A 14,208-nucleotide genomic window follows, 5' to 3' on the forward strand; every position below is an offset into this window, starting at 1 on the left:
GTTGCTGATTGGCAAGTTTCTTGTTCTTTTGATGGATATATCATTCTATATGGTATACAACTGATTCATTTCTTTTTGAGACACTTTGTGGAGACACCCTTTTCTTGTCTCCAAAAAATGTTGTACATATAAGTTGATAGACTTGGAAGAAAGTTGTGTAACATTGTTACATCATAAGGGAAATAGGGTCCTTGTTTTTACTTTTGGGAGAGTAAAAAAGAAAGGGGAGGGTTATACTTATTTTTATGTCTTTGCCAAATTTGAACAATAAGAGTGAGAATCATTTTGTCACCTTTTCATGTGCCTAATTGATTTATCATTGATGTCATGCCAAATTGCATATGAGAAATATAAAGTATAGGAACCATAGAATTAAACTAGAAGCTCTTCTATGCCAATAGAATGAGAATTAAGAACAAATGCTCTAAAAATGGCTACAATGTTTCAAGCTTGACATATAATTTCGTTACTCAAACTTTAAGAAAACTCTTGCAAAAATAAAATATTATTAATATGAGAAAGTATTGGGACTTGGGAGACCATAAGTTTAGTGTATAATGTGTACAATAGGGGTAAAAAGAAAATTAAGAGTAGATGATAATTAATTTAATTAATATTTAATAATTTTTCATTTTGAATTCAAAAAAATAAGTATTTGCAATAAGTGGTAGTTACATGTACCGCAACTCCCCTTTTCCGTATGTAATTTCACTTCTTCAGAGTCTTCTTCTCGCCTCATCTCTTCCCTTCTCACCGGTCCGTCGCCGCCCAGAGCACTCGCCGATGCCGTCCTGCTCACTGCGGACGTTCGAACACCCCCTTCGCGCACAAAGAGCGATTCGCGCAGCCCCCGGCAGCTGGCGGGTTTCACCGTCGCAACATCTTCATCCACAACATATAAGGGATAGACGAGGCGGTCGTTTCATACGTGCATCACCCCGTGCTATACATCCACAATCAATGAAGATACATAATCAATGGCAGAGATGGGAAAAAATTTGTTGGTCCATAGCTTTGGTTGCTATGTATCCACATATCCACAATCAATGAAGATATAGAATCTTTAGCTCTCTTTTTTCTCTTCTTTAACTCCTCTGATTTAATTCTGCCCTCTTTCACAATCTGGTCGTTGTCGACTCTCTCCAACCCGCAAATGTGATGGATGTTCAATTCACTAGGGATGTAGATAGTTATTTTAATTCTTAATGGTCACTGCTACACATGCAAGCAAAAACGGCCTACAAGTGTTACAAGTTGGCCCACCCCATAAAAAATACACGCGCACTCACTCACTTTGAATGGAGCGTCATTTACACGCGCACAACTCAACGGTTGCGCTTCGCAAAAAGCGCTCGTTATGGCGCACTCTTCCACTTCTCCTTCGAAGAAAATACAAACCGTCCATTTTCGTGCAACATTCCAAACTGAAGAGATAGAACTCGTCGCGAAGATTAGCAGAAACCATCAACACAGGATAGAGCTCTCCATCAACAATCTCCAGAAAAAACGAAGATATATTACTCAAGGTACGTTACTATTTTACTCATCTTGTAGATTTTCCACATTTCAAAATCGAAGAACTAGGTTTTACTGTTCTTCTACGTTTTACTGTTCTTCTTGTTCTAGCTCTCATTTTACTGTTTTTAATGTTCTTCTTGTTCTAGATTTTACTGTTCTTCTTGGTTCTAAGTTTTACTATTCTTCTTAGTTGTTCTAGGTTTTACTGTTCTTCTTGTTCTAGTTCTTCTCGTAACTGATGTTTGGGAGTATATTGCGTAATTTGGTGGGTGTATATGGAGTAATTTATTGGGTGTATATGGCATAATTTGTTGGGTGTATATTTCTGAACTGATATAATGTAATATAATCAACTGTTGCAAGTGTTCTAAATATTGCTTGTCCTTGGGTGTATATTGCTTGACCTTGTATATTTATGCATGTTTGAGTGAATTGGAACATCATTTTGAATTGATCTAATTAAATACTTATAAGAATCCATATTCTATGGGTGTATCTGACTGATATCTATGGGTGTATTTTTCATTTCAGAAAAAATGGCAGACAAAAATCAAGCTGGAAAAAATGTAAGAACAAATATATGTCTTTGATCAAATCAGTTTTTCATAATAGAAATATATCTGACTCTAATTTTGCTTTGTTTACAGCAAACCAAAGACCTTAAGTGTGCAACCCATTTATTAAGTGACAAATTCAGAAATATGAGCGAGGAAAAGAAAGAAATTGTTAGGAATTTGGAATTTGGTGGCCTGATGCACATCTCGCCGCTAAGGGTGCATCACCAAATATTAAGGGAGTTGGCTAACTCCTTTAAATTAGGGGAAAACAGACTCGAAACCGGCTACGGTTCTTTTAAAGTAAGACCAAAAAATAAGAGGCTGTGCTTGGCATCAACGCGTCAGGTAACTCGCTACAAACATAGGTGTATATGAGCCATATTCAGGTGTATTTCAACTGATGCTTGGGTGTATTTCAAGTGATTTTCATACTATGTTATTTTCCTTTTTGAAGGAGATCTATTTTCTCAGAAAGTCAATTATAAGGATCTTTCTGAAGACGACAAACAAATTTTTAGAAGATTTCAGGGGAAGACCCTCAAAAATCTGACAGATGAGATGATGGCTATTGGTGTTGATAATAAACAGGATCGCCTCATGTTCAAGAGGATTTTCATCCTCTATATACAGATGGCGTTCCTGTTACCAACAACAATAAACAAAATCTCCCCTGTGCGCATGGCACCAATTTTCAAGATGGACACAATAACAGAGCGGAACTGGGGAGCACATGTTTTGAATTTTATCATCAAGGGCATAACAGATTACAATCTGCAAAAGAAAAAGGCAATTGATGGCTGCCTGTTTGCCCTGATGATAGTTTACTTTCATCTATCAAAAAATAAAGACAAGAAGAGGGCAGAAAGACCTCCAGAACCCTGGATTGCCAACTGGACTAAAGAGCAGTTAGTTGAAAGAATGAGGGCAGAAATGGAGGAACATATGGTAAGTGAACAAAATATCTTGGGTGTATTTTATTTACCTGAATGCTGCTAACTAAAATTTCTAATGTTTCAGGGAATTGTAAAGATGGCCGAAACAAAGGAGAAAATGAAAGAAATAAAGAAAAAAGAAAAAAAAAAGAAAAACCAAAAAAATAAAAAAGAAAGGCAAGTTCATCATCATCATCTGAGACTGAAACAGCTGAAAGTGAGGTCCATTCTACCTCTGAGTCTGAAACTGAAGAAGACTCAGAGGATTCAACAAGGAAACAACCCACCTAAAAAGCCAAAAAGTAAGTAACATACTTGGATGTATTTTTGTTTATCCAATTGGGTGTATTTTGTTTATCCAGTTGGGTGTATTTTGTGCATTCATTTGGGTGTATTTTATGAATTCATTTGGGTGTATTTTATGAATTTATTTGGGTGTATTTGGTGCATTTATTTGGGTGTATTTTGTCCCTTTTAGTATGTTTATAAATAATAATTGTTTGCCTTCTAGAATGGAGTCCAAAAAAAGAAAGAAGATTAAGGAGGATTCTAATTCAGAATCTGAATCAAATGATGAGTAATGTTCTAAAATTATTACTGCTTTCCTTTGGGTTTATTATCAAGATTTTATGTATTAACAGAGCGTCTCTTATTAACTTTTAGAAGCGAAGAATCATCACCAGTAGAGAAGCAAAAAATAAAGAAAAAGACTTAGAGAACACCACAAAAGTAAGCACTTCTTTGGTTAGTATTTTGTGATCAAATTAATTTTGTATTTCTGATTCATACTTATTTTTTCCCCCAGGACACAATCCAAAAAGAAAAAGGTCATTGTTGAGGATTCATCTCCTGAGCAAGCTCAATCCTATCATGGGTACAGTACTTTGTAAGCTATATTACCATCTATCATCAAAATTATATTTGTTAACATGTTCTTTTATGCATGTACTGTCAGATCTGAAATTGGAACTAAAGAATTAAATGAATTCTTAAGGGAAAACAATGAAAAATCTGCTGCACAGGGGTATGTCTTGTCGGGGTGTATATTTTAGATTTTAAGGTGTTTTCATTGCTAATAATTGTTTGTTGTTTTCCAGGGAGAAGGAAGCTGACCTGCGATCGACGGAAGGTCACTATGTCTCATCTGAAACGTAAGAAGCTTTATTTGATAAAATATTCTTATCCTGATTTAATAGTATGGTATTTTTTATGAATAACATGTACTCTATTATGTTTAGAATACCGGATGTAAACTTAGAAAGTGATGATCCTTCATCTCAAGGACACATAGACCAAAGTAGCGTAAACAAACCAGCAGAAAGCATGTAATTTCTCTTTCAAATAACAGTTACTTTTATTCTTTTATTGCCTTCTACTTCTAATTCTGTATATATTTTTTTAGAAAAAAAAGTCCTTTAATGTTTTATTCGAGGAAAAAAAGGCAGGAAAAAAAGCAAAAATTGCAAGTATGTAAGTTCTCAAAAAACAAAACATGTCTTTCTTTTGAATGCTTCAGGTGTATTTTTTATTTTCTTAGGGTGTATTTTAGGTTGAGTCTGGTTGTAGAGTCAGCCAGTGAGCCAACTGAAGAGAACATGATGGTTGTGAGGGAAGAGACACAGTCCGAAGCGCTTGCAATGTGAGTTTTTCAAGAAAATTTCAACCTTATAACCTTTTTATTTTCGGAGGCTTTGTTAACCTTTTATTTTTCTTCTTGTTTAGAGTTCCGATTCAAGTTTGTCTACCACTGTCCCAAACAACCACTATGTCAGAAATTGAACAAACACCTGAGACAGAAAATGAACCAACCCCTGTGCTACAAATTGAAGGAACTAAAAAAGGTAAGAAATAGTCTTGGGTGTGTATTTGGTTACAATTTGGGTGTATATTGCCCCTGTTGGGGTGTATATTTTCACGATTGATCCCTGACTAGTTTTTTTATAACATGATTAATTTTATGTAACCCTGCAGCACTCCCAAACCCCCCCCCAACAACTTGAAGAAAGCACACCCACGCTTCCCCCAACTCCATCTAAAATGTAAGTTCATCAGAGTAAAATCAATGTTTGGTTATCATTCGTATATTCTTATTCTTATAATACGTTATACATGATCATGCAGTAATCCAGCCCCAGAAGACGCTGTTGCGCTGATGATGATGGCACGGACAGCATCGTATGTTCCTAAAACATATCCAATGCCATCATTCAGCCTTGGCTTGACTGATTCAAGCCAAGAAAAAGCAACAACACAGGAGGGAGCGTCAACGCAAGATGGAGGGAGGGCAAAAACTCCAGAAACTCCAAAACTGCTAGAACAATTAGGGGATCTGGTACAAAAAATTACAAGTGGTGGGGTGACAACAAAAGAAAAAAGTGGCGGAGAGAGTTTCGAGAAGTTTGAAACTCCTGCGAGGACGAATGAAGATACTTCTGACATGAAAGAGAAATGTTACCTCTGGACCATACGAGTGAAGACATACGCAGATGAACTAACTAATGAGTTTGACAAGATCTGCACACTCCAAGTCCAAGATAGATACACTTTGTCAAAACTCCACCTTGCATCACTCGCAGCTGAAATGCATATAGAAGCTGAGGTAATATTACAATAACATTAATGTTTTTATCACCAAAATTAACTGCAATGCTGATTGATGTAAAATTGATTTCGGCATCTTTTTCTAGATTGTCTCTGCCATGTGCTTCATCCTAAACCAGCAAAAGATTAAAAGATTTCAAGAAGAAGTATACTGTTTCTCCCCTGATATTGTGGTAAGGGTTGCTTCAACGAATTTTGGGTGTATTTTCTGCATTCCTTCGGGTGTATTTTCTGCATTCCTTCGGGTGTATTTTCTGTGTTAAATCGGGTGTATTTTATGTGTTCATTTGGGTGTATTTTCTATGTTAAATTAGGTATATTTTCTCTGGACCATACGAGTGAAGACATACGCAGATGAACTAACTAATGAGTTTGACAAGGTCTGCACACTCCAAGCCCAAGATAGATACACTTTGTCAAAACTCTACCTTGCATCACTCGCAGCTGAAACACATATAGAAGCTGAGGTAATATTACAATAATATTAATGTTTTTATCACCAAAATTAACTGCAATGCTGATTGATGTAAAATTTATTTCGACATCTTTTTCTAGATTGTCTCTGCCATGTGCTTCATCCTAAACCAGCAAAAGATTAAAAGGTTTCAAGAAGAAGTATACTGTCTCCCCCCTGATATTGTGGTAAGGGTTGCTTAAACGAATTTTGGGTGTATTTTCTGCATTCCTTAGGGTGTATTTTCTGTGTTAAATCAGGTGTATTTTATGTGTTCATTTGGGTGTATTTTCTGTGTTAAATTAGGTGTAAGCTGTGTATTCATTTGGGTGTATTTTCTAGATTCGTTTGGGTGTATTTTCTGTATTCATTTGGTGGTTCACAATTTTTGCAGAACATGGCCATTGCAAATCATCCATAAGGGGTATTCTTACGGCCTAAAACGAATAAGCCGTTCAAGGTGGAAGACTACTCAATGTTTATACCCTTCTTGGACCATAAAAAATTAGCATCGCATCGTTATGTAAGTTTTCATTTCTAAAACTTCTTATTACCATTTTTTACTTATGTGCCAAATAAACTAAAACATTGTTCAATCTGAACATATTTCAGATATTTGCACCTATTTGCCATTTACAACATTGGTGGTTATGGTTGGCTGATACAAGAAAGTGAAAATTTTATATAGTCAACCCATATCACATGAAATCTCCGTCCGATGAGAGAACTGCCCTGAATACATTCATTGTACGTTGGTTCTGTGTTCTGTATTTTAATAGTTGGGTGTATTTATGTTCAATATAAGGTGTAACTTTGTGCTCCTTTGGGTGTATCCCTTTATTGAATTTATTCATGTATTACTGATTTGTTTTGTGTTTTAAGGGATATGTAATTTCACGAATTAAAGTATATGCTGGGGGGCACCTCTGAAGACAAGGGACAAGGACAAGGAAATTGTACCACCATACCTTCACATCTCAGACCAAAAGACAAGGTATAAATCTTTCACTCTGAAAATGAAACTTTCCTATATGTAATTTGTAATTTATTTTCTTGGTTTTCAGCTATGACTGTGATATCTACGTAATGAAGTGGCTTGAGATATTTCAGTCCGCAAACATTAAAAGGAAAAAGTATGAGTGGGACAATTGGACCCAGGTAAATGTGTTTAAAACTAAATAACTTTGTATTACTTTACTCAATTAACATGGTTGGTTAAACAGAATATTCTTTTTAACTGTAGGACGAGGTGGACCACTTTAGAGTAGAATGTGCTTCCCGGATTCTATTCCATAAAATGAATCAAGATAAAGCTGAAGCCATTAGAGGAAGTAATGCAATAAGACTGTCCAAGCCATCCTCATTGTTATTGAGTCCATATTGTCATATAGATTCTAAGGATATTGACACTGATTAATGTAACTGTTATATATAGTCTTGTAACAAATTGAACACATGCTATAAAAATTTGCCAATTATGAGTAAAATTCTCTCTGCTGTATTCAAAATGTCTGAATTACAGGTACTATAATATGAAGGAAAATATCAAACCAAATATACACCCATGACCTGACATTTTTTACACCCAAAGAAAGTTGAATATACACCCAAAATTCTATCCCCCTGATGCTTTATCCCTAAAACCTTGAATCCTAAACCCTAAACCCTAAACACTAAACACTAAAACCTAAATCCTAAATACTAAACCCTAAACACTAAAACCTAAACTGTAAACCCTAAAACCCTAAAACCCTAAAACCCTAAACCCTAAACCTTAAAACCTAAAACCTAAAACCCTAAACCCTAAACCTTAAAACCCTAAACTCTAAACCCTAAAACCCTTAAACCGTAGTAAAAAAAAAACAAACAATATTTTATAACATAAACAATAGATTGTGAAATATATATATGTATATATATGTAAAATGTGAAACATAAGAAAATTCACAAAAATACACCCAAAAGAACAGTGCTTTTACACCCATATTCTGTAACTATACACCCAAAGAGTTATCCGCTGATGCTGGTACCCTGAACTGATAATTCATAACACATCATTGATATTGGCTGGAATTTGAATGCACCACTGATGCGGCATCAAAGAGGTTTAACTGAATATAACAAACTCACATATTAGCTAAACTATTAACGAGAAAATTAAACTTAATTACCACATATTTAAAGAACATCATTTTTACCTCATTTAAAGCTTTCGTTTTCTTCTTCTTTGTGCCATTTGCAATCTGTTTGTCCAACTTTGAACCTAGCTTATTTTTTGGACGTCCTCTTGTTCGAATCCTTGGAGGACTTTGAAGCTCGTTAACGGATTCCAAGTTGGCGTCTTCGTGAGATAAAGAAGATGTCCCCTTCCTTTGATTCCATCTCAACCATGACGTTATCGTACGCATGGTGCAGAATTGCAGTCAGCTCCTCCAATTCTGATGTAAATTCGCAAATATTTTGCGAACGAAAAACCAATTCGTCAAACCTCTTGCTTCTTGGCTCCAACAGTGGCTCGTCGTGGCTACTCTTGATGTGTGTGTGTCGCCTCTTTACCTTCTTGCTCCATCGTTCCAGTATATATCTAGGTGACACTTGGCTTACTCGTTCAAAGCTTAACACGCTTAGTGCGTGACGGCACAATATCCCTCTTGACTCGAATAATAAGCATTGACATTTTACCTCGACTGCTATTGAGTCGTAAGTAACCACAAACTTGTTGAATATTGAGCTGGAAACTTCTTCTCCAACTTCATATACTGAATAGCCTAGAGCGGAATTCGTTAATCTAGTGATGCAATTTGCCTTTCCTCTGAATTGTGCTTGGACTTCCCTAAACTTTTAATGAGTGTACACATCTTGAAACTGAGCTTCAATGGAGGATTTGGTTGCACACGGTATGACCGTATGAAAATCTGCAGCATCTGATTCTCTCTCTGCTTGCTCCCTGCTTCCGAGACAATTATCGTATTGTTTGACAAATTGAATAAGCGAGCTGTTTCGGGTAATAAACTTGTTAAAAAATGAATGCATGTTCTCGCTCCTTTGTGTGCTTCTCATCCCTACCCAAAAGTGGTGATCCAGATAGATTGGAACCCATATATGACGGTCTTCATAGAGATCTGCAGAATACACCCAAAAACAGACTATAAATACACCCGAAAAAAATTCAATTTACACCTCTGCTGTAGATTTTAAACAAACATTACCTGAAAGCCATTTGTTGTCCACAAGACCAAAATTCAGCAGAAAATCATTCCAATTCCTATCAAATGAGTCTTTACTATGAGAGTTCCAAACAACTTGGCTCATTTCTTGTTCAATTTCTGCATGTCCCTTGTACCCGTTTAATTTGCTTGGAATCTTCTTCATGATGTGCCAAATACACCAACGGTGAATTGTTGTTGGCATACAAGCCTCTAAAGCCCTTTTCATTGATGCGCATTGATCGGTGAGAAACCCTTTCGGAGCATTTCCTCCCATGCAACGAAGCCAACATTGAAATAACCATTTGAATGATTCAATTTCTTCGCTTTTCATCAAAGAGCATCCAAGAAGTGTTGACTGACCGTGGTGATTCACCCCGACAAAAGAACCACAAACCAAATTATACCTGAAACAAATTACCATAGTGCAGAATGAAAAATTATTACGTACACCCAAAAAATGATTTTATACACCCAATATACACTTCTGCGGCAGATTCATAAAAAAACATTAATTTAACATCATAAACAGGGACAGTTTATTACCTGTTTGTATTGTACATGGTGTCAAATGAAATAACATCTCCGAAATACTCAAAGGAAGCTCTACTTCTTGCATCAGCCTAAAAAGCCAACTTAATCGATTGATCCTCCTCGAGTTCAAGCTCAAAAAAGAAATTCTGATTCTTCTCTTTCATTCTTAACAAATATTTTCCGAATTCCTTCACATCTTCTTGTTCAGAAACATTTCGCACTTCTCTCGTAATGTAATTCCTCACATCCTTTTCAATAAAATTTAACTCGCGGTGACCCCCAGCTGCCACAACAAATGATTGGTAAGTTTTGCTTGGTCTAATACCAGCCTCCTCGTTATTCTCTATTGTACGATGAATGGACATGCTTAGTTCCCTGTGCTGTTTGAGCATCTCTGCTTTAATTGGACAGCAAGGGTGTGAATGATGCAGCACAACTTTTGAAATGATCCAAGCACCAACATCTTTCAATGTGTGTATATAAATTCTTGCTGGACAGTTTAAACCGGCTGTCGGATTTATCTTCTCGGTCGGAGATATTTTAGATTTCTATTTTTCTTCTCTGCTACATGTAATCAACTGATTCTTAATCTCGTTTCCCTTTCTATTTGTGCTCCGAACTCTTGTATAAAAACCTGCAGCCTTGGCGTAGTCCCTGTAAAATTTTCCAGCATCTTCAATGGTGGTAAAGGTCATTCCAACCTTCGGAACAAACTGGTCATCAACAACACAGAGAGGCTGCAGAATACACTATGTCAAAAACAAAAAATACACCCAATAATGTCTGATCTACACCCGAACAACAACTCAACTAAAATAAAAAAAAGCGATAAACTGTAAATACACCCAAGCTTCCCCTAAAATACACCCAAAAAATTCTTATCTACACCCGAGCATCTGCTATAAATTGCAGATAATTAATCAAAACTAATACATTAGATTCAATCCACAGATTTATGTTCACGCATTAATTTCACAGTCAATGATCACCAATTATTCATCTAGACAATCATAGACGAATAACTGCATCAAAATTCAGAGTAATCGTAATTAGCTGAATGTAAATCAAACCTCAGAAACTTCGTTAAATTGAAATTCATAATCCACTTCGCCCTGATTCAGCTGACAATCTAAGGTTGAATCATCCATTATCTTCAAAACGAGTTCAAAATTTGATTTCAGAAACCAGAAAATCGAAAAAAATGAAGCTAGAGTTACAGAGAGAGGAACTCACATCAATGACGAAGAACAAACCAGTGATAAATGAGGGAAAAGAACGATAAAAAAGGCAAGGAAAGACACGCGAGAAGGAGAACGAAGAAATTTGGCAAGAAGGAGAACGAAGAAGAAAACGAAATCTTTTAAAATTGGAAGTTATATATTCGCACGTTTTGTTATATAGCGCGTGAAACCTACGTAATAGTAGCAGCACGTTTTGAGCGTTAGTTTTAATTGGACTTGTAAGGCATACAAGCCTTAATCGCTTGTGTGCGAAGAATTTCTATTATTTTAATAACGACGTGGATGGTTGTTTGTTGACGATCTCACAATGGTGATGGAGGAGGGGATACAGGGTGGCTGCTTATTGGGGAGAAAGAGCGATGTCAGGGTGAAAACGGTTACTGAATGAGAGTTTTTGGATTTAGGGTAATTTGTGGAGTGGTTTTTATTTTTTACTCCTATTTGGCTTAATAACCAGTCTATTGTACACATTGTCAAGATTTCTCATTATCTCTCTAGCAGAGTTCAATTAATATTTTATCATATTAAAAAAAATCAAATTTCACAAATCCTTCTCCAAATAAAATTAGGATCATGTACAATATTTTGCATATTTTATTTAGGGCAAGTTACCAAAATAAATTATTCGCAAACTAATATTACCAAATTACAACTTTTAAATATTGCATACAGAAATGCAACTTTTACATATTTATGGAAACTGCGAGAGGAGTTGGGTGGATTAGGAATTACACGTAAACTGCTAGAGAGTATAGTGGTTTACATTAGAACACAGACAAGAAGAAACCGCGACAACCCTCGAGTGATTTCTTCACGAATGCCAAAACTGAATAAATTGTGAGAAGGGTACAGCGATTTACGATGTTCCAATCTTAACCGTTATACCCCTTTAACGGTTTACGTGTAATTCCTAATCTGTCCAATTTCTCTTGTGATTTCTATAGTTCTTCTATCACATTTATTAATAATAAAAAATAAAATCAATAACGAATTAGATCTTCCATTAATCGTAATAATCTTTTTGTCGATCCTAATCTATTAAAATTTTATCTTTGATCCACTACATCCCTATAAAATTGTGAAATCGTGTTTCTTAGAAAAATCAATCGATTGGATTCACAAAACAATTGATTGAATTTCAGGTTTTCCATAATTCAATCGATTGAAATTCTGGTTTCCCACAAAACAATCGATTAAATGTTAAATGATAGTATGATTTTTTCAAAAATCAATCAATTGTAACTTTTACACAATCGATTAAATGATGTTTAGAATGTAGATTTTTTTCTAATTCAATCGATTATTCATGTTAAAAGCAATATGAAGAAACACGAATGTTTTGTGAATATTTTATCTTTTTTACTTCTCCTTGAGAATTAAAAATATATGCATCTTGATTTATCTCTTTATCTTTTTTTTACTTCTCCTTTTAAGAATTATATATATATATATATATATATATATATATATATATTTAGGATAATTTGAGTATTTTATCATCCTTTCAGAGATTGTAATTTAGGTAAAGTTATTACTTAAATATATATTCACTGTTGATTGAAGCAGGATGCACTTTTGATTGAAATACTTTTTCCTGCAACAAAAAATAATTTATCAATGGATTAACCATCAAAAACGCTCCCGAATTATTCAAACGCTGACAAAAATATATCTAAATTTTACTATCTATAAAAATGCCTTCAAATAATTTAAAAACACAACAACAATACTCAATAGTAAATATATATTTTAAAAAAATATCTTAAAGATTGAATTTTGATGCAATTTTTTGCAAGCATGATTATAAAAATAATATATTATTATACATAAAAATTGGTAATTTTTTGTTAAGTATATAATTTTTTATAATTATTTTTGTTAACAACCAATAATACTTTTAAAAAATTACAAAATAATATATACTTAACAAAAAATTACCAAATTTTAAGAATAATAATATCTCATTTTTTTAATTATGCTTACAAAAAATTGCATCAAAATTAAATCTCTAATGTATATTTTGAGAAATACATATTTAATGTTAGTTTTTTTGCAAGATTATCTAACATTAAATATGTATTTCTCAAAAAATATATTAGAGATTGAATTTTGATACAATTTTTTGCAAGCATGATTAAGAAAATGAGATATTAGTATCCTTAAAATTTGGTGATTTTTCGTTGTGTATATATTTTTTTGTTAACAACTAATAATACTTTTAAAAAATCACAAAAAAATATATGCTTAGAAAAAAATTATCAAATTTTAAGAATAATAATATCTCATTTTTTTAATTATTTTTGGAAAAAATCACATCAAAATTCAATTTCTAAGGCATTTTTTAAAAATATATATTTACCGTTGGGTATTGTTGTTATGTTTTTAAATTATTTAAAGGTATTTTTGTCGATAGTAAAATTCGGGTTCATTTCTGTCAGCGTTTAAATAATTCGGAGACGTTTTTGGTGGTTATTAAGCATCAATGGGTGATTCTAAATGAAAAAATAGATATGCATGCGGAAGTTTTATTTGCATTGATAGTCTCAAGCTTGCGCTATGTTCCCAAACTTAAGGCCACATCCAATACTCCTGCTACAACCTTTTCTTTTCCATATTTTCATCTAATTGGGACACTGCTCGAATGTTGAGAGTGACTTGAGACAATGAGATAAAATTTTTCAACCGGTTTGTCTCTTTTGGCGGGGTGTTTGTGAGTTGAGTTTTTACAGCAAAAGTAAGTGAATGAAAAATCTCAGTTATTCTTCAAACCCTTTTCATTCCTTCCTTTTCCTTCTAAAATCTCAACTCAGATTCACACCCTTTGCGAATAACACAGCTTACGGAAAACAGTGAATATATATTAATCCCATGTTCAATCGGTTGAATTATGAGAACGTGAAATTCAATGGATTGTTTTGTGAATCAAATTCATTGATTTTTTAACAAATATGATCTTACAATTCTATACGAATGTAACGGATCAAAGATAAAATTTTAATCGATTCGAATTACCAAAAAATTATTACGATTAATGGAAGATCTCATTAGTTATTGTTTTTGTTTTTGATTATGGAAAAGTATAGGGTACCAATATACTATCTGCCAACTTATTGCCAACAATAATTAATTATTATATTTTAAACACATGTGTAAAGAGACACATCC

General features: G+C 34.1%; 2 protein-coding genes across 3 annotated transcripts in view; both read left to right on the forward strand.

Annotated features, from left to right (window-relative positions):
- LOC112767228 (uncharacterized) overlaps positions 1-291 on the forward strand; it is a 2,233-nt gene extending 1,942 nt beyond the window's left edge. For both annotated transcript variants that reach the window (XM_025813114.3, XM_025813115.3), the window contains one exon: positions 1-291. This exon is cut by the window's left edge. The gene's annotated coding sequence lies outside the window, so the exon portion shown is untranslated.
- Positions 292-4,544: 4,253 nt separating this feature from the next.
- On the forward strand, positions 4,545-7,220 carry LOC140181093 (uncharacterized). Its single transcript, XM_072223821.1, has 11 exons — positions 4,545-4,646; positions 4,730-4,848; positions 4,979-5,046; positions 5,129-5,606; positions 5,695-5,781; positions 5,923-6,075; positions 6,164-6,250; positions 6,457-6,585; positions 6,675-6,809; positions 6,945-7,056; positions 7,127-7,220. The coding sequence occupies exons 2-8, from the start codon at positions 4,807-4,809 to the stop codon at positions 6,481-6,483; spliced, it is 942 nt and encodes a 313-aa protein (XP_072079922.1). The 5' UTR covers positions 4,545-4,646; positions 4,730-4,806; the 3' UTR covers positions 6,484-6,585; positions 6,675-6,809; positions 6,945-7,056; positions 7,127-7,220.
- Positions 7,221-14,208: the final 6,988 nt, after the last annotated feature.

The sequence above is a fragment of the Arachis hypogaea genome, chromosome 17 (assembly GCF_003086295.3).
Source record: "Arachis hypogaea cultivar Tifrunner chromosome 17, arahy.Tifrunner.gnm2.J5K5, whole genome shotgun sequence".
Classification (NCBI taxonomy): domain Eukaryota; kingdom Viridiplantae; phylum Streptophyta; class Magnoliopsida; order Fabales; family Fabaceae; genus Arachis; species Arachis hypogaea.